At 38.5% G+C, this 22,050-nt stretch overlaps 1 protein-coding gene across 13 annotated transcripts in view; it reads right to left on the bottom strand.

The window, feature by feature from the left end:
- The window catches only part of Dgki (diacylglycerol kinase iota), a 340,467-nt gene that overhangs the window by 84,470 nt on the left and 233,947 nt on the right, over window positions 1–22,050 (bottom strand). For 11 of the 13 annotated variants that reach the window (XM_048786881.1, XM_048786888.1, XM_048786880.1 and 8 more), the window contains 2 exons: window positions 6,244–6,323; window positions 3,762–3,806 (listed from right to left, as the gene is read on the bottom strand). In XM_048786881.1, coding sequence (XP_048642838.1) covers window positions 3,762–3,806; window positions 6,244–6,323 — 125 coding nt within the window. The remainder of the gene's footprint in view (window positions 1–3,761; window positions 3,807–6,243; window positions 6,324–22,050) is intronic. The other 2 variants (XM_048786882.1, XM_048786891.1) reach the window with 1 other exon arrangement.

The raw sequence follows: 22,050 nt of genomic DNA, 5'->3' as shown, positions 1-22,050 counted from the left end.
TCAAAAATTCAAAATGTAGGAGAATTAAAAAAAGCACAAACCTTTTTAATAAAACAGACCTGCCCTGAAATCACCATTGCCAATTGTTAGAGATCAGCTGTGATTTTTAAAAGTACTACATATTTTTTAAAATAAAACTAAACATAGGTGGTAACTCTAGGCAAATACACTAGGAGCCAGTGTTAAGAATATTGGGCGGGGCTGGGGATGTGGCTCAAGCGGTAGCACGCTTGCCTGGCATGTGTGCGGCCCGGGTTCGATCCTCAGCACCACATACAAATAAAGATGTTGTGTCCACCGATAACTAAAAAATAAATATTAAAAAAAAAAAAAGAATATTGGGCGGGGCTGGGGATGTGGCTCAAGCGGTAGCGCGCTTGCCTGGCACGCGTGCGGCCCAGGTTCCATCCTCAGCACCACGTACAAACAAAGTCCGCTGAAAACTAAAAAAATAAATATTAAAAATTCTCTCTCTCTCTCTCTCTCTCTCTCTCTCTCTCTCTCTCTTTAAAAAAAAAGAATGTTGGGCTCTATCTAAGAAATAAGGCGGAAATCTGCCTTTTAGTGGTTGATAAACAGTCTAGAAGTAATTTGTTTTCTTTTTTAAAAGTTTTTGATTAATTAATTAATTAATTATAATTAGGTATATAAGACAGCAGAATGCATTTTGATTCACTGTACATAATTGCAGCACAACTTTTCATTTTTCTGGTTGTACATGATGTAGCATCGTACCATGTGTGCAGTCATACACATACCTAGGGTAATGATGTCCATCTCATTCCACCATTTTTCCTGCTCCCATGACCCTTTCCCACCCACACTACCTTTTGCCCCATCAAAGTTACTCTATTTTTCCTATGCCCCCCACCGATTATGGATCAGCATTCACTTCAGAGAGAGCATTCAGGCTTTGGTTTTTGGGGACTGGCTTAATTCACTTAGCATGATATTCTCCAGCTTCATCCATTTACCAGAAAATGTCATAATTTTATTCTGTTTTAAGGCTGAGTAATATTCCATTGTGTATATGTACCATAGTTTCTTTATCTATTCATCTTTTGAAGGGCATCTAAGTTGCCTCCACAGTTTAGCTAGTGTGAATTGAGCTGCTATAAACATTGATGTGTCTGTGTTACTATAGTATGCTGATTTTAAGTCCTCTGGTATAGACTGAGGACTGGGATAACTGGGTCAAATGGTGGTTCCATTCCAAGTTTTCTAAGGAATCTCCATACTGCTTTCCAGATTGGTTACACCAATTTGCAGTCCCACTAGCAATGTATGAGTGTGTCTTCCCCCCCACATCCTCGCCAGTATTTACTGTTGTCTGTATTCTTGATATCTGCTGTTCTGACTGCCATGAGATGAAATCTTAGAGTCATTTTGATTTATATTTCTCTAATTACTAGGTATAAGAAAGCAAATACAAGCAATCATTGATCACACAAACAAAGAAATAAGGGAGCAAATACAGGTAGCAAAAGATTGCTTCAAGAAAGAGATAGAGATTCTGAAATAAAATCCAATCAGAAATCTTTTAAATGAAGGAAACAATAAACCAAACAAAAAACTCAGTAGAAAGCATCACCAACAGACTAGATCACTTGGAAGACAGAAGGTCAGATAATGAAGACAAAGTATACAATTTGGAAAATAAAGTTGATAACACGGTGAAGATGGCTAAGAAACCATGAAAGAACATGCAAGAATCATAGGATAGCATCAAAAGACTAAATGTAAGAATTATTGGGATAAAAGAAAGCACAGAGATTCAAACCAATGGAATGCACAATCTCTTCAATGAAATAATATCAGAAAATTTCCAAAACATTGGGCTGGAGCTGTGGCTCAGTGGCAGAAAACTTGCCTAACATGTGTAAGGCACTGGGTTCAATTCTTAACACTGCATACAAAAATAAATAAAAGAAAGACATGCTGTTCACCTACAACTACAAAAAAGAAAAAGAAAGAAAATTTCCCAGCCATGAAGAATGAATTGGAAAATCAAATACCAGAGGCTTATAGGACACGGAATGTACAAAATTACAACAGATCTACACTAAGTCACATTATAATGAAAATGCCTAGCATACAAATTAAGGATAGAATGTTAAAGGCCACAAGAAAGAGGAATCAGATCACACATAGAGAGAGACAGACCAATTTGTATCTCAGCAGATTTTTTCAACCTAGACCCTCGAAGCCAGGAGATCCTGGAACAACATATACCCTCTGGAAGAAAATGGATGCCAACCAAGAATATCCAGCACAATTAAGCTTCAGATTTGATGATGAAATAAAAAACCTTTCATGATTTGTTTTCTTAATGTAAACACACTCTAAGTGACTTTTCATCCTTCTAATTACAGCCAGATGGAGGAAAAGATTTTGGAATTGTGGGATTTGCTATTTCAGAAATAAGCACATGCAAAAATAAGAACATTAAGGCATTCCAGTCATTTACCCTAAAGATAAATAAGCTGCTTTGGCTGAGGGTAGAGGGTATTTACCATCAGGGATGTTGCCTAGAAGGCTACATGGTATAGGGCCTACTTTAAACTACTGTTGTTATTGTTTCTGCAAAAGGATGCTCAGCTGGAATTTTCAGGTATAGTAAAATAGACACCAAAATCCAAAGTGGGGAGTGAAATCAGGACTTACAAATTCACAAATATATACATACAGTCCTGCATGGCACCACAATGGTCAACAATGAACCATTATACACCAGTAGTCCCATAAGATTGCATCCCCTGCTAACAGTAACCTCATAACCATGAGTGCATTGTACAATTTTCCCAAGACAGCTAAACTGGCTAACAGTGCACATCCCAGAAAGCACCCTTGCTGTTCAGGAACACATGGCTGTATTTAAATCCATTACCCTTACAGAGGTGTAAAACATCTAGAGATTATTTGGATAAGTTGTTGGCATGTTGTGACTCTCACATACCCTTCTCTACAGGGAAGGGTGTGTGTGCAGGCTTCTCAGAGAAAAGGGCTTTCATAGAACCACCCAGAGAGCTTTGCATGGCCCTTTAGAGCTTCAGGTTGAGATTGTGTCTGCATCGTACATGAGAAATCTAATGGTAAGAGGAAAGCTAAAGAGCTCTGCAGCCTAGGATGGACAGGAAATTTGGGAAGAAACTGCTCTACCCAAATCAGGTGGGGCAGAAGAAAACTGAGTATTCTCCCAGGGACTTGATGAGTGTCAGAAGAGAGAGAGGCAGACTGGGCTCATTAGATCTTTCCCAAGACTAGCACAGGCCATCAGATGGCATTTTAGAACTTCTGTTTGATGGTTATGGGAAACAGGGAATTTTACTTCCTGAATGTGAAGGAGTCTTCTTAGACTCTGGATTTCCAATGTGAAATCGACAGAAAGAGGAAAATAAAGCAGGAAGACCAACAGGAAAATGGAGCATGAAATCCACCCCTGATCTGGACTTTTTGGTTATGTTAGTCAATTGACCATTGCACTGCCAAGCTACTTTGACTAAGTTTTCTGGTGACACTTCATTTTTTGATTCTTTTCAAATGATCTGGGAGAAAAATCTGCATTTTAAACTTGTCCTAAGCTAAAATGATCCAAAATCAGGCAAATGCAAAACAGTTTGGATAACAACTTCAGCAGGTTCTTCTTAGGGTGAACTCTATCCCTGGAGAAGATGTGGCCTCTAAATCAAAATGAGACATAAATTGAAAATGGACTTCTTTGGCTGGAAGGTAAGAAACAAGGACAGTCAATCATGTGTTACCTGGTAATGAACTCTCTGGGAATCAGAAGAAACTGACTGCAAGTCCTAATGAGAAAGTGGGAGAAAAAAAATCCATACCTTAAAATTAGTTTGAACAAGCTGCTCCATAATTCTATCAACTGAAACTCCCAATTTAATGTGAAAATGCTCATCTGGAAAGCATCTAGCCCACTCATATTCATCAAAGTTAAACAAGGAAGGGAATGGCAGAAATAATAAAAACATACCAACTTGGATAGAGAGAAAACAGGTCATTTGTCTACTGAAACTTATAATTCCTAATGTTTAGAGTTAAGCAACATATTATAATTTCAAGGATAGAGAAGACCACAGTAAAGAACAGGCAAACTTATTGTAATAAATGGGGATCATGTTTCATTAGCATTTGAATTTTTTGGTTTTAAAAGAAATCTTCTGAGGCTGGGCATATAGCTCTGTGGGAGAGCACTTGCATAGCATGGCAGAGGCCTTGGGTTCAATGCCCAGTCCCTCTGCCTCTGTGTCTCTGTGTCTCTCTCTCCCTCCCTGTCTCCATGCACCCTCCATGCATCCATCCTCTCTCTCTCTCTCTCTCTCTCTCTCTCTCACACACACACACACACACAGAGAGAGAGAGAGAGAGAGAGAGAGAGAGAGAGAGAGAGAGAGAGAGAGAAGGCTCTTCTGGAGTCCTTTTATACACAAAGAATTTCTTTCTCTTACATTAAATACATGATGGTAGTTGTGTATATATTGATAAATTGCCTGATAAACTGGGTTTTTGTAAACCTCAAAGAGAAAATCACTGACCACCTTCACATTATCACAGAGTGCATATTAGCAGGGTTGCAATGGAGGTTTTACTGGCAGATTCTGAAAGCCTGCTTCCCTGCATAAAATTTTGTAACTAAGTTGTCACCACTACCATATCCCCCAGGCTCAGACGTCAGCATCCTGGGTCCTTTTGTCCCTATGTTTGCTTCCCACAAGGTTTCATCATCTTACCTCACACACAAACTTCTGTGCCCAAGTTTGTTTCAAAACCATTCCTCTTTATCTCTTGAGCTTACTTCCTTTTTATTTAGAATTCCCTATTAGTTGAATATTGGCACACTTATCACACCAATAAGCTAGTTTTAAACAAAGTCAATTTATTAATCATGTGCTTTCCTACTGTGAAGTCTTGTTAACAAAATTACTAGAGTGCTAAATATTAAAAAAAAGAAGAAAAAGTTTGGTACCTATTATGATTCAGTTTTTATGATTCAATTTTTTACGCAATGTCAAGTGACATTACATTTGTCGAATGAAATACTATATCTAGGTTTGAGGAATACAGATTCTGACCTGAGCTACATGCTAAAAAGTTCACAAATTTGAACTTATTTAAGTCAATCAAATTATCTACAGGAAGCCACAAGTATAAAATTTGTCCACACCTTTTATCTTAAGCATATCAGTATTAAAAATTAGACAATTATCTCTAAAAAATTTTGCATTCATAATTCCATCTCAATTCTTAACAGTGATAACGAAAAAAATTACTAATTTTTACATCAATGTATTCCTCCTATCTAAACTTATTTCTTCCAAGAGAAATAAAATCTAATGTTCATAGTTAAGTGCTTTCAACTTAAAGATATTTTAAACACTGTATATCTGCTTTCTGACATTTACATGTGTGCAGTGTGTTATGTTGGACAGAGTTGTTCATCTAGGAGTATCCATCAGAATCATGCAACTGCTAAGAATACAAATCTCTTAGACCCACCTGAAAAAGTGACTCTAATGAGTATCTTTTACCAAGAAACAATGATAAAGAAATGGCTGTTTATGTTTCTGCTTTTTGCAGAATGGAGACAGTTTACACACCCCTCCTCAAAAGTTTTTAAGAACAACCAGGAAAAATTATAATGATAAGTGTGGGTGTCATGCTATTCAAATAAATGGGACTGGACTGTCATATAGAAAATCTTTTTCTTTTTGTTTCTCCATGGCAAGACCAGATTGAGGGAGAAAAATTATAATAATACATAGATTATTCTTTTGTGCTTTGACAAAACTTCATGAATTATACAAGGTTTTTTTTTCCTGCAGAAGTTTTATTTTTTAAATCACAGTCCCTGACAAAAGTCTATATTAGATACAAAACATTAAATAACCCCAAATCTGTTTTTTTTATTACTTATCAGTGCCACCTGAAATCCTTTAAAGCTAAAAAATACAGGTATGTAGCTTGGCAAGAAGACAGAAGTTCCAAGCCACAAGCTGTGGAATGCACTAGAGAAACAGGACCCTGAGGCACCTGACCAATCCTTTCCCATTTTAACCACCAGAGGAGGGAGACAGCCATGGGGTAGGGAGGAAGACACTTAGTATAGACTTAAGGGACAAGTCTACCACATTCCCAATTCCTCCCCAAATGTGCCACTTAAGAAGCACTGGTAGTCAGTTATGGAAATGGAAAGCTAAGGAGAATAAATAATTGGCTAAATAAACTCACCTCCTGTAGGCGGTCTATGTACATACGGCAAGTCTCCAGATCACAGTCTCCACGCACAACTAGAATACCCAGAGGAATGGCTGAGAGTGAAGGAAAAAGAAAAATCTAAAATAACATATTTGATTTTTCTAGATTGGCACATATGTGTTTCTCATGGTTAAAAAATAATCTCATAAATATTATGGGATTTTTGGATATGTCCATACAGAGAAATAATCACCCTGTTCCTATACCTCTCTTTTGATTTTGGACTCTTTTTGCCTGCAATTATCATACACTGTCCTTGAATGATCCATGTTGTCCCTTGCCTTCATCTGGCATTCATCTCACTTTATCTCAGTGGCTCTGGTTTGAAGTGTAACATCACAGTATCAATGAATAGACGGGCAGAACACAGAGGCTGCTCACAGATAGCTGATAATATATGCGTGCATTTGCAATAGGCAGCCTGAGGACACAGCCCTCAGAGGAAATTCACGATTCTGGACACTTACCCTTTCCCCTCCTGAATGCACATGGTTTAAAGTTTTTGTTGGTTTACAACAGTTTTCTAACTATGAGCCTTAAGCCATTCAAGGTATTGTTGCTACCTGGTGGCCAACAACAGAAATAAAGACATAAAAAAGAAGGAGGAAGAGGAGGAAGAAAAGGAAAAGAAGAAGAAAGCTTTTAGAAGGTGCTTGGCTTAAAATCCAACCAAGTTTAAAAGAGGCTTAGGGTAAGTGAGGTAATAGCTGGACCTCAGGGAACAATAAGGAGAAGCCAAATTATGCACCTTTTAACATACCCTATTTAGGTAGTGGCACACAACACACAGCGGCTTCCATGGATAGAAATTTCTACTTCAGATATAAACCTAACATTCCTGAAATACTGAAATCTGGTCTCCTTCCTACAGCTAAAAACCATGTGTTTATTTCTTACTTTAATAGTGCAGTTATTATGCCAGGCGTGGTGGCACAAGTCTATCATCCCACTGACTCTGGAGGTTGAGACAGAAAGATTGCAAGTTCAAGGCCAGGATCACCAACTTAGCAGGCCGTAAACAACTTAGCAAAACCCTATCGCAAAATAGAAAATAAAAAAGGCTGAGAATGTGGCTCAGTGGTTAAGCATCTCTGGGTTCAATTCACAGTAAAATTAAATGAAATTTAATTTAAAAAGTGCAGTTACACTATTAAAATTCATGATGTAACAAAAATTCAAAATATTGAATTATCCAATTTGACACTAGCAACTAGAAGATATAAGAGTAGTATTCACTAAGAATTTTTAAAAACCTTTTATGGATTGAATTTATTTTAAAATCTTCATCATCAATAAATAGGTTTGAAAATACAAAAGGCTAGGGTTTTTTAAAATGCACAGAATAAGATATACTTAAAAGTGCATGAAAACAGTTTGAGGAAATCCTGAAATAGTAAAGAGGCCATACACTTAATCAAATAGTAACAAATGCAACATAGGTCATATTAAATGTATGAACTTAATCACTTGAAAACTATAGAGCAGAGGGACTAATTCTCACTAGGCACAGATTTGGAGCTCACTGAAGGATAGGGAGCCCCATTTACTCTTTCGGCTAGTGAAGCAAGGGTGTTCTAGAGAAAAAGAAACAGTTTCATGCTCAACATACTTATAGATTAGTTTCCACCAAGGAAACCAAATCAATTCCACCACCCCACTCCTTTAAGTTCCTGAAGTCCCGCATACATAAATCTTTAAAACATCTACCACTTTGTTGACCTATGGAAGCCTGTGAGTATGGATTCTCTCACATCAAGGATAAAGCCTATTTGCCTTCGATTCTTCATTGCCTAGTAGAGAAAAGGCAGATATTCAATAAATGCTTGTTAAAAGAAGAAGGAAGACAGATTTAGGGCCTGCCCAAAGATGAAAGAGAAAGTGGGTCTTTGCAGAGCAAGCTGATTTTCCAGGGAAGGGCACTTCTGCTAGAAACAGAAGTAGAGGATGTGCATCGGGCAGGAGCTTGCTTTGCCTACTCTTGGAGAAGCCAGGCAAGAGAGTTACTAAGCAGAAGGTATGGAATCCTCAAAGTGCCATACATTTGAGGGAATAATAATCTGGAAGAATATATTTCCTTTTTTTTGAAGATAAACAGAAGCCTCAAAAAGTTTTAGGATGAACCATGCATCTTGAAAGACAATGGAATGTAAATCCAATAAGGGATCCCTTAAAACTACTGATTCATCAAGCCCAGTTACACTACTAAGTAGAATGAAATAAGGTGATCCACTAAGGTTAAAGTAAAATAAGGATTTATAATACTTAAAGAATAATATTGAAAAGCTAGAATTTTGGCTTAACTGGCAAACCAAAGGTTGTGGAAAAGAAATATATATATATGGCAATAACTTACATGACAGTATACATTGGAATCTTGTTGAATGATACTTTCTCTTAATTTCAGTTGAAAAAATGTAGAAGAATGGATTTTAATTGATACTTACCTATTAAATTGGGGGATTCATTTTCTAGAAATGAAGCAATAATCCTATCATGACTTCTGATATCCTTCTATTACTAGTACTTACATTCATCTCATCCAAATATAAATTTAATGTACCCAGTTGCAGATACTTTTGTTTGTTTTTTTTAGATATATCTATCTTGTATTTCTTTCTTTCTTTATTTATATATGACAGCGGAATGTATTACAAATCTTATTACATATATAGAGTACAATTTTTCATATCTCTGGTTGTATACATAGTATATTGACACCAATTTGTGTCTTCACACCTATACTTTGGATAATAATGATTATCATATTCCACCATCATTAACTATCCCATACCCCCTTCCTTCCCCTCCAATTCCTATGCTCTATCTAGAGTTTGTCTAATCCTTCCATGCTCCCACTCCCTATCCCACTATAAATCAGCCTCCTTATATCAACAAAAACATTCGGCATTTGTTTTTTTGGGATTGGCTAACTTCACTTAGCATTATGTACTCTAACTCCATCCATTTACCTGCAAATGCCATGATTTTATTCTCTTTTATTGATGAGTAATATTCCATTGTGTATATATGCCACATTTTTTTATCCATTCATCTATTGAAGGGCATCTAGGTTGGTTCCACAGTTTAGCTATTGTAAATTATGCATCTATAAATATTGATGTGGCTGTGTCCCTGTAGTATGCTGTTTTTAAGTCCTTTGGGTATAGACCGAGGAGAGGAATAGCTGGGTCAAATGGTGGTTCCACTCCCAATTTTCCAAGAAATCTCCATACTGCTTTCCATATTGGCTGCACCAATTTGTAGTCTCCTCAGCAGTGTATGAGTTTTCCCCCACATCCTCACCAACACTTGTTGTTTTAATGTGTAATAGCTGCCATTCTGACTGGAGTGAGATGAAATCTTAGAATGGTTTTGATTTGCATTTCTCTAATCAACAAATACATGAAAAAATGTTCATCATCAGATATTTTAAACTACAATTAGAGACTGGATATTCAAGATCTGGAATAAAAAAAAATAGCAAGAAAAAAAGTTTTAAGAGATGTTTCATTCACTTCTACCATATGTATAAAATTAACTACTTTGTCTAGTCCTCAAGTAGCTAATAAGTAAAAAGTAACTGTTTTGGACTAAATGATACTTATCTGTAATTGGATTTTTTAAAAGCCACTTGTATCACAAATTCCTAACATGATGACCATCTACTGGGAAATTCATGCTAAGAGAACAGCAGCAGGCAGTAGAAAGGATTCATCATCCTTCTCTTCTTGATTTAAACCCCAGCCCTGCTTTGGTCTTGAACATTCATTGCTCAAGTTAGCTCTTTGTTCTTGCAAGTTACTCAATTCTTCTGAGCCCTGGTTTGAAGACTATGGTGTTTAGAATAGGTATCTGGCAGGATTTTATGAAGCTTGACTCCACACTACACTTAAAATAAAATTACCAAAACACCAATACTAATTCTCCTCCACTCCCTTCACTATCTTTTTGGGCATGTTTTATTATAAATTGGATATACCCAAGCATCAATATTTTAATATATCATAATGAGATGAGGACCTGTGGATAGTAATTCCATAAATTATGCTCATATTTACTTAAAAGTAATTTCTACTTTCTTCAATGGGAAAGTATTTTTGTAACACAAAACTATTGTAATCTGGCTCTTCCATTTGGAGCATTGTATGGTAAAGAGAAAGCAGAAACTTGTGAAAAACACCACCTCCAGTTGATAGTATGGATAACCAAATGCCAAATTTTGAAGCATTTTCTTCAATTTTAATTAAGAGTAGTGAGAGTGCTTAGGACCTGATCATGGTGTTACCACCATGGTCTCCACAACTCATCTTAGTGTGGTGTTGGAGACTCTGGCTCCAATAAGCATCAGCCAGTTCTCAGCTTACGCAATGGAAGAGGGATCAAATGCAATGCACAGGTTCTAACTAAGCAAAACAAACAAAAAACCCAACCTGGTTTCTAGAGTACGAGCATATTTAACGCACACATTTCCCTCTCACTAGAAATCCTACTGAACTCCAATAAAGGAATTTTAAAAGGATATAAACCAATAAAAATGAACAGGAATGGTAAAGAGAAAACAGAAACAGATGAAGCAGAAGAAAAATTGGTGACTGACCCAGAGTCCTACAGAGTCCAGTCCTAAACCACAGGTGGAGATGGAGGAGAATAATCACAATTTACACTTCAAAACCCTCAAAAGCCTTACAAACTGGCAGCACCAGGTACATCAGGAGCTAAAGTTAAATAGGACATCTAAAATAGGAGCACAGGATGGGGCAAGACTCCATCCCCACCACCCATCCAGATGACAGAGATATTAGGTTACCAAATAATTGGAGCACTGTGATTCCAGATACAGATGTGCAGAAAGCAGTCACCATTAAGATTCTCATAGTCTTTAAATGACTATTTTCCAAACAAAGTCAGAATGCCTAGGAAAACCTGAACCAGTTTTGTGTGTGTGTGTGTGTGTGTGTAAATACATGAAATGCTCTTCCTTAACCTTATCAAGAGCAAGAGGTAGATCACAGAAAAACAGACATATTCAATGACATTTCCTCTAACAATAGTTCCACTTGATTATGTAGAATCTACCTGCCAAATGCTTCCCAGGACTCACTAGTCACCTTGCCCACAAAATTCTCTCAGAGTGGGCACATGTGCCCTTTCAGGGAAGCTGAAGCCAGACAATGACCAGAGATTCTTTTTAGCTGTCTTTGGGATCCTTCATCCAAAGGTGAAGGATCCTAAAGGTGAAGATCCCAAAGATCCTTCATTTCTTTACATAGGGGCATTTAGGTTGGCTTCTCAGGGTTTCAAAACTATTCACTATCTGGTTTAGGAGTGCAAACACTGATGCTAAATACATGTCTATCAAGAGAATGAGAAATATAGAAATTAGTGTAGTGGTTACCCTGGTAGCAGAGAGGTGGAGGGGACGTTGTTCCATTTCTTAATCTAGGTGTGACTATTTTACTATCAGTCTTTAAACCTGTGCATTCTATATATATAGTTGTGCTGCTTAATTATATGTGCTGATTTGATTAGACGAAGGGATGCCCACGTGGATAGTACACATTATTTCTGTCTTTGAGAGTATTTCTGAAAGAGAATAAATGAAGGGCAAATTCTCTCTAGAGCTGAGATATCCATCTTCTTTTGCTGTCATACCTCACATCTCTTGGTGTCCTGGCTTTTGGCTCCAGGACTTACATCAGTGACAGCCCTCACTCTCACCCCTGTTCTTAGGCCCACAGTATCACACTGGGAGCTACCCCTGAAGATACCCTGGATTTTGGATCTTTGGACTTGGACTGCAGCAAACCACAGGAGAATTTCCTCTTCCCTAGCTTGCAGATGACATGCTGTGGGACCTGTCCTCCATAATTGCATGAGCCAAGACCAGTAACAGATCTCCTCCTATTTATCTCTATATCCTAATGGTTCTGTATCTCTTATGAACCTCTATACATGTATTTGAAGACACATAAAGAAACCAGTCATCTGAAAACCGGAAAAAGAGCAGTTAAGACAAGGATGAAACTTCGGCAAATCCTAGTACATAAATAGGAAAGAAACTGGAGAGTTAACTTGTGATCCTCACCCTCGGAAAACTATACTACCAATTACTTCTTTCTAGCAAAAGCAGAGTCCTGCCCTGGCTCCTGTCTAAGGCTTCACCCTGATCTCCATTAACCCCCTATCCCTAGTTCTGTTTGTTTAAATGTCTCCTAATGCAAAATGTGATTAAATTAATGGGATGAGAAATCCATTATACATTTCACATGTGCGTGCTCTGGATTTTATGTTTGAAATAAAATGCCAACAGGTCATACTAATTAACTTTGCCTTAGATGCTTGAAGTTAGGACAACTTGAGCTATTATGCAAATTTATGCCAAATAGCACATAAATTAACACTAGTCATCTTTAGCAAATTAAAAATCTTTGAACAACCAATCTACAAGAGTGTTCTTTTATCTACAAGAAAAATGTTCTAAAGTATACACGTACTAAAGAAAACATGTCAAAATATGATTTCTAAAAGATCTATTCCACCACAAACTCTAAGCAGGACCAGGGAGTAGATCAACCATATTTACCCTCTATATGGGGCTGACTTACTCAAAACACTAAACACCAAATTTTTTAAAGGCTGTAGAAGGTACCTGAAGTTTTAAGAAAACTTAAAATATAGGTTACAAAGACCAAGAGGTATAATAAAAAGACATTCAAATAATGTCTTCAAGTGAATAATTATTTGATTGAAGAAAGACAACAAAGAGATCCTTGTGGATTGATTCTGAGGTAGCTACCTCTCCTAGGAATCTCTGAATCAAATTTTGTTCTTGTAAAACTTAGGAGTTTACTGAATTGAGATGAGACCAATGTGAATCTACAGTGGATAAGGATCTAAGGTTAATCACGAGGTACACATCCTGAGTCCCCAGATACTGGGCTGAGCTAGGAGCACTCTCCTAAGGCAAAGCTGCTTTGAGCTCAGTCCTGGGGGTTCTGAAAATGAGCCCTGAAAGGGGAAGCTGAGGAGCTTAATTATCTTACATGAGTAAATCATAGTGCAGGTCTGGAAAAACCAGTCAGGCCAGAATAGACTTTCTCTGTATATATGCTCTGAGAGCATGACGTAATTCATGCTATATCAAAGATAGACACCCTGAGTCATGTTCTAGGGGATTATATTGTATAATGTGATATGATATGATTTACATGAATTTGGTCAGGGGTGGATGAACAAGGAAATGATAAAACCAATTTTATGATATGAAGAAGGACAAGAAGAAAGAAAGAACAGGAGGAACAAGAAAAGGAGGAAGAAAGAAGAACAAAGAAGGAGAGAATTATGAAGAAGAAGGGTGAGGAGGAAGGAGAAGAGAATAAAATCAGAGTAATGTCAAAATATGCCAGTTTGATTGTGTTATTTAATCTTTGCCCCAGTCTTGTTTATTCCTATAACTAAGTCTCAGAAAGACTCAGCCACATGCCCTGAATGTTACAACTACTAGATGGAACGACTTAGCTTCTACCCCAGGTGTCTCTCATGTAAGAGTTTCTGTTCTGACTATTTCTACCTCCCATCAAGCATGGCCACATGGGAGGATGCAGTCCCTATGACCTCTCAACACTGAGCTCAGAAAGGTGAAGGCGAAAACGAGTGACCAGCTAGCCAAGGAGAGGATGGACACACAAGTCCCACATGCAGAGCTTCCCAAGGGAAAGGCTGTGGACAGGCAGGAAACAGGGCCGAGCCTGGACAGAGGAGAAGGGCATGGTGTACAGAAGCCACGAGTGAGCTGGATGTGGCCGGAGTTGGGTCTCATCCCAAGGCTCCCCTCCCCTCCTTTCTAGTAGCCAGCTTCTGAGAGACTAACAGCCCATAAATCAGGCTTATTAATCCTGTAAAGAGGCTTGCTATGTAATCTTTGTGGTAATTTAGGGGGTCATACAATTAAAGTGAATATTGCTTACTTTATAAAGAAATACAACTGCAAATTGTGAGCAGATGGTAATCATTTTGGGGACAGTAGTGATGACAAGACGATAACAGACTCTAATCAAAATTGTGTTGGAATATCACATGACTTGCTTTGCTATAATATTCGTATATTAGAATTTCCAGTATTGAACTGAATCACTGATTGATGGTTGACATAAACTAAACAAAAACAAGGATCATGCTTTCCCTTGAGGTGTGAAAAATTCACGACATCAGATAAACAAGGTATTCAAAGGTGTTCCCCAAGTATTTTTTTTTTATCAAGTGCTTACTAAACATTAGTAATTTGTCATTTCTGATTGGCTAGCATTCAACATTAGCAATTTGGTAGTTTTGCTATGATAAAATAGCATTCTCATACCATCCTTTTCAATGTTTATTTTTGTTACATAACTATATCTAGAAAAATATCATAATTATGGATACTTTTGATCATTTTGATTGTTCAATGTGCTTAGCGTGCTCTCTTTTCTTTTGCAATGCAGTGTCTAAGTAATAGAAGAGATGGTAGAGCCTACCTCCCTGGTTGCTATAAAGATAAGTCAGCACCTGTAAAGCACATACCCACAGAAAATCCATCCTCTGGTCACTCTCCTAAGCCTTATTACATTCATCCCTTTTTCTTCCTAATTCTATTATCAACACATACTAGCCATTCACAAACCTTCAAAGCAATTTTGTCAGACCTTAAGTGCAAACTTCTGTAACAGATAATGTGTTGCACCAAAGCCTCAAAGCCTAGAGCCTGAAGTAAAGCAAGTAAATAAGGGAATTTACCAAACCTACAAGAACTTGAGGGAAATCACAGCTGGCAGCTTTTCAGACACAAGCAAAGGCCTTCAGAGCCAAAGCATGAAGAGAGAGCTGCCTCTGACACGAAGTCCCCATGAAACTGATAATGGGATTTGTAGAAAGGGAGAAAACTCACAGCAGTTAATTCAGTCTCTGCAAGGTATCACTGTGGAAACGAAGGGCCAAGAGCTCAGCAGGTTAGAAAAAGAAAGGATTTAATTATCTGACACTTTTGCTATTACAGTGTAATTCTGTTAAAACAGAATTGCACCTAAATAGAGCCATTTACTTATTCAAAGCACAAACACAACTATCTTTAATGGGATCATTAAAAGAAGGTGTGATACCTTACAGAAAAGCTTCTCAGAAACTGTAAGAGATTGCAAAGGTTGGTTTTTAAATTCTAAATAAACCCATAAATAATAGTATACTTGAAGAGATTTTGTCAAGGCCAAAAAAAAAAAAAATACTGATGACTTTCTGAAAAGAACAATAAATAGAATCACAGGGATTAAAAAAGTCATAAAATTAAAAAGAGCATTGAACAAGAATATAAACTGTCAAATACCAGCAATAATCTTAGAGTCAATGTATTTTGTCTTAGCACTATAGAGACATACAATTTTGAAAACTTGATATTTCCTTAATGATCAATTTTAGATTTATTGACAAAAAATAGAGCTTATTAAGTATTTAGTATCTTTTTAACAACCTAAATGTAGTTCAAAATTAGTAAGAAATGAGCCAAAGTTATCAGGGAAGAAATTTTTATTTGATGATTGATAATAGGCAGAATCATTTAGCAATATTTCCATCCAATTCTCCCCACCTGAGGGCCTCAGGTACTTTTTGCTGACCTGGAACCAGCAAGGAGCTATTAATAAGCAGATTAGCATACAAAAGGAAATGAGACACCCTGAGAACTTTACACCTTGCCTTGCCATGCCTGGTGACAGGAGTCTGTCAAAGACTTCACAACCCCTGGTTCTTGTGATTAAAAATGATTCTAGAGTTTGGATTTCCTAGCTCGAGCTTAAACAAGCCGGGTCGGTAGTTAATTAGAAATGTCACCCATAAGATAAAAGGAAACCACAGTTTTCATAGTATTCTAGTAGAAAATAAGATTTATTAAGGTGTGCTTTTCAGAAACTAGATAGTTCTCTACAAATTCGAGTTGCAAAATACGGCACTTTCTGCTTTTTATCACAATAGTATAGTGCTTAAGAAGCCAACTTAAGGAACATACAACTCATTTTTAATAAATCCTCTTAAATGCTTATGCCTCATAATCTTGAACAGCAATTTACAGTATCTATTTGCATTTAGTCTGGCAAACATGTATTGCATGTAGGAGCTATTGTGCCAAAATATTTTTAAGGCCTATCAGTCATTCAGTTAATCATTTCAGCAAACAGTGTTTAAGGATTGTCTGGTGCCAGGGCCAACTCTAGTGCCAGGAGCTGGACACACTAAGACACAGGACCTGCCTTCCAGGTGTTCACAGGCCTAGAGGAGGAGAGGAGTACATAACACATCCTCCAAAGGACATCTTTGTGACAGGAATTCAGATAGATAAGTACTAAGTGCGTTTGGGATCAGAAGAGCTACACATTACCCAGGACCAGAAAGACTCCCATGGGGAGTTGACTCTAAAGTGACAAAAGTAGCGTAGTTTGAAAGAGGAACAAGAGTTTTTCAAGACAAAGGACATTGTCTGTCTTCGCCCGTTCTTGGACTGTAAGAAACAAAGGTATGAGAAGAAATAAATGTTCAGGGATTAGGGAAGCAGGCAGGTACACAGCAAAGTACAGTGAGGACCGGTCAGAGCCATGACTTTCATGTACTAAGAAGAGGAGACGTTATTCTCAAAAGGAAGGGGAAATGCTAATGGGCTTCAACTGAAGGTGAAGATTTCAGATTTTCACCAACCAGGACATCCTTAATGTTCCCCTCAGCTAAACTTCAGACTGGGTTCTGACCAGAGGCCCTTGACCCCTTGTTTCTAATAATATTTGCCTTAGCAAACTTCCAAACATCAATTATCTTTACATCCTTTGAGATGTAGATCATTTCCCTGCCTCTTGCCAGTTTTATAACCCTGCAATTAAAAATGGGTGAAAGATCTGAACAATCATGAATACTTATGAAACGGAACACATTTCAAACTTCCCAAGGAATCATCTTTTTGAAAAATAAACATAATGAAAGATTGAGCCGCTGTCTCCAGGTCTCTGTGATAGAGCAGGAGCCTAACTAATTGCTGGTAATAAGAGGCGAGCAGCAACACAGACGTCGTAATTACAGCCCCTCACCTCCAACATCCTGCAGTACTTTTCCAGCAGCTCACCCCAGTGATTACAAAATCTCCCACCTTTTTCTTCAATAAAACTGCAGAAATATCTTTGGCAGCGATATGGGAGATACATTGATGGGAGACAAGGTGAAAGGCCAGAGGATGAATCAGAAAGCTACTGCAATATGTGAAGTCAGCAACAGTGAAGTGTGGGGTAACGGAATAGCAGAAAAGGTCAGAAGAGAAACATATGAGAGGGATGTTAAGTTAAACAATCAGCTGTTTCATGATCCAATGATTGGCCAGACGATAAAGGGGCAAGGATGATCACAGACATGTTATGTGGCCCCTCCTTGCATGTCGCTGTGACAGACTTGTGGCCTGCTGAGCTGGAGGGAGTGTGAGAGAGCAGAGAAGGCAGCAGAGAGAAATGGACTGTGAAAATAATGTAAAGCTAAGGACACTGTAATGGTGGAGTGGAAGGACCACTTATGCACTTTTGTAACACCTACAAAAACAGAAAAGGCTCCTGAGTTGGACTGTATTGCAGACAGAATTGGGGGAAGAATATGGTGGTGGCTGGAGAACCAAGAGCAGAGGAAGGAGGAACAGGAACGCTGTACCTCCCAGATGTCCAGCCAAAGCCCAGACTGCAACCCCTCAGGAGTCCGAAAGTGACAGATCCTTCTCTTTTTTCTTTTCAAAGAATCCGCACAGAATGCATGATGAATGGGGAAGCAGATGCAAGCAAGAAAAACCCAGCAAAAAATGATGGAGTTGGAGCCTAGACTTCTGGACACAGAACAAGGAGCCATACGGAGAATGCGATCTAACCGAGGACACTATGTCTGCGTTTGTTTTATTTTTCTTACTCTGATGACTCTGGTTCATATATTACCAGTGACCCAGAAGAAAGTATGGGCAGAAGTCCCAAATGCCTCTGTCTTCTAATACACAGTATGAAACAAAGGTCAAACATATTATGAAATGTCTGAATCAATCTGCAAAGAGATTGTTTTCAGGCTGTTGCCATTTCTACCCTGGGTCCTATTCAGTTCAGTATAATTAGCCATAAATTGTATGAATGTAGAATATCCATCTTGTTGAGAACCAATCTCTGATGTTCTCTCTCCTGACTACAGTATTCCCCTAGAAATCATCTGAAATTTAGCCTTTTTTGCATTTTGGTTTCCACTTTTAATTACTCAGAACCCAAATAAAGAACACTGGATGTGCCAGTATTTCAATGCCAGAAGGCACATGTAAGCAAAGGTCAGTATTCCTGTTTTAGGTATCCATTCCCTTTGTGCATACTTCTGAAGAAAGTAATTAACATATATTCAAATTTCCTAAATAGTATGAAGGTCATGTCAGAAGATATAAGGAGAGAAATTGGGAGACTAGAGCTTTTTTTAAGCTGGACTCCAGGACCTAGAATACTAGTTGATACACCTACTTGAAATAAACATTGTTCAACAAAGAGATGAACAAAGGACTGTTGTATGTGTCTTAGTTCAAAATGCTGGTATTAGTTCAAATATCAGGTGATGAATGACAGCTGAGACTGCATCCAGAGCTCAAGGGCCCCACCCAGATGCATGCAGAGCCACAAAGGAATGCCCCCCTGCTGTTGACAGTCTGCTTTAGCTCCCACCTGAGTTCCTCTCCAGGAAGGAAGAGAGGTTTGTTCCCTCCCTGTGGGGAGCCCCACCTGTATCCAATAACCCTTGCCTCTCTTGGACAACTCTAAGTTTGGATCTGGCTGTCCCAGATCCAAAGCCCTTGTAGGAATCCTCTATTGCAGCTGTGTCAAAGCTCAACTTGCCCCTCTACTCAGTCCTAAGTTCCTTCCCTGCAGAACCCTGGTTCCCTCTTAGGAAATCCCCACTTATCTCCCAATCCACAAAATTCGTTTCAGAGTCTGTTTCCCAGTGAACCCAACCTACTTCAAGAACAATGGCCCCCAATTTTTCCAAATGACACATTTCTATTTGTTGCACAGCTATGTGTTAACAAACAATAGGGTGTGTAGTAGGAAATATACTGGATTAAGAGAAAAGATACAGTTTCTTATAAAAATCCTGTCCTGGTAATGTGACCATGATAAGACAATGCTTTTGGTGTCCTTTTGAAAACATATGGGGTCAGTGTATAGAGCAGTCCTTCATAACCATGAAGCACACTGAACAAATATGGAAGTGGTGTTTATTATTTATCATTAAACATGATGGTCATGACTGTCATGACTGACACTGTCACTCACTTAGTAACATGACCAATGAAAAAATGATAATTTTATACAGGATCTTAGGAGAAAGCCTTCAAAGAGAGGATAAGGACCATGTGAGCTCAAATCCTGGGGTCGTCAAGATAGTAAGACAACAACTACATGGACTAGGTTGGTATTATGCAATAATAATTGGCCTTTATTTTGTGGGTATGTTACAGAAGATAAATCAGCTAAAAAGGAAAAATTCTGGTTTGGGTAAGGACTTAGGGATGCACCTGAAATTGATTACTCTCATTACCTAAGAGTAAGATTTAACAATGAAGAAAGGATCAAATCCCATTATCAACACTTCGGGCTTATTGCCTTGTCTGAGACCTAATATTATGAATTTCTAATACAGCACAGCTCGGGAAGCATACCTTATTTCCTCAGAGACATGGATCATATGTAACAAAGGAATTTTTTATTAATAATAAGAACATATTTCAGCCTGATATTCCTCTGGCATCAGAGTCCTTTGAAATCAGAAAGACAGAGAGTATAGTCATCAGAATCCAAGACCCCAGGAAGTGACAGGTCAGGCTCCAGGTACTTATGAAAAGCCAGTGAATTCAGTGATCCATTTCTAAAGTGCTACCCAGCAATTCTACCTGGGCCCCACTTTGCTTCTCCTTTCAAATGGACAATTTCCAACTTTCTTGTCTCTCCCTGAACACTGGCACCCTCTCTTCCCTGTTTTCACCTAATAAGCCCATTTCTTATTTTACTAAGGAGATTAAAGTCATCACTAGGGATTCTGCTTCTCCCTAATTCCAAATCCATCAATCTACTTGTATGCACCTCCACTACTCTGTTTCCCCTCTCTGTACAACAGAGCCTGGCTCCTCCCTCTGCATACCCCTCCTCTGCACACCAGACCCCATCTCACCACCTGCCCAAAGGCACTGCCCCAGAAGCTGTCCTCTTCTATCAAGCTCTGTCTCTCTAGTGGATTGATCCTAAAGCAGACCAGACCCCACCCAAAAGACCTTTGCCATAATCAAGCTTTTCCTCTTGTCAGAAAGATTTCTACAAAGGGTGTCACCAGGTTATCAGCAAAAATTTCTGCAGAGAGCATTGTGGTTTGTAGCCTCTCTTTCTTGTAAATGCCAGGTTTGTAGACAAAATGTGTGAAACCTCTGTCTAGCCTAAGAATATGGGACAAAGAGTAACTGTTCCCACCCACTGCCATGGAACCACCCCACTGAGTATAAATCTAAAAGAATTTCCAGATTCAAAGGCTAGAGATTTTTAGGTGTTAGCCTCTCTGGACTGCTGCAACCTAAATAAGCCTGCTTCCTGCTAATTCCTCGGGTGTCTGGCCTCATCTCTCCTACAACAGTCCCATTAGCATACTCACCTGCTAAAATATCTTACAAGCTAGGAAAAAACAAAAAGAGTCCTCCTTTGATTCAACATTCTTTTCCAGCTAACATGCCATTTTTCTTTCCCATTTTGTAAACAGCTCAAATGAGCAGTCTGTGCTGAGTTACTTCCTTTGCACTCATTTGCACATGGACACACTATTTACCTTCACTTTTTTCAATCCACAACCTCTTGTGAGGTTAATAAAAAACACTCTCTACCAAATCCAATTACCAATCTTAACATGCATCCTACTCTCTGGAATATTTGACAGTTATGTTCTTCCTTTTATGAAAAGTTTTTCTGCTCTTGGCTTCCAGGGAATAAGCCCCCGTGCTGTCTTTCTGGCTCACTGGATGCTTCTTATTGGTCTTCTTTGCCGAATTCTCTTCAATCCCCCTACCTCTACTTACCAAGCTGAACAGGTCAAAACCTCAGAGGCAATCTTGAATCCGTCTGCATTCAGTACAGCTAACCCATAACCTCATCCTACCAGTACTGCCTCCAAAATGTATCCAGATACCAACAGCCTCTCTCCAACTCTACTAGTTTAACTTTCTCACTCTGTCACCTCTCACCTGGAATGGGGCCTTCTGTCTGTCGACTTGTTTACACTCTTACAATCTGACAGAGTCAGTTCTCCAATCAGGAGTCAGAAAAAAAATCCAGGCCTGTTCCAGTTCTCAAACAGTTCTGACACATTCTCATCACACTCCCTACGGCCAACAAGCCGTCTCTGTGAATTGGCCCTTTCCTACAAACACAAAACCTTTTCCTTCTCCTTTCCGCAAGTAACCAAGTTCATCCTCAAGGACCTCCTTTGTGTTCACATATGCTCTTTGCATTCAAATCTCTGCTTAAATGTCACCTCCTCAGATGTCTCTCCTTGATTACCTTTCAAGTGTCAGGATCCTCTGTCACTCTCCTGTCACGATGGCACTCTCTACTATATTCTATTATGTGTTAATTTGTCTCTCTCCCCACTGAAATATAAACTCTATGAGGGTGATCACTTCTCAGTAAAGAAACAGTACTAGAAATATGGTCAATAAATATTTGTTAAATT

This window comes from Marmota marmota, unplaced genomic scaffold, assembly GCF_001458135.2.
Source record: "Marmota marmota marmota unplaced genomic scaffold, marMar, whole genome shotgun sequence".
Classification (NCBI taxonomy): domain Eukaryota; kingdom Metazoa; phylum Chordata; class Mammalia; order Rodentia; family Sciuridae; genus Marmota; species Marmota marmota.
The sequence above is the reverse complement of the archived record's forward strand: the minus strand, read 5'-3'. Positions and strand labels throughout refer to the sequence as shown.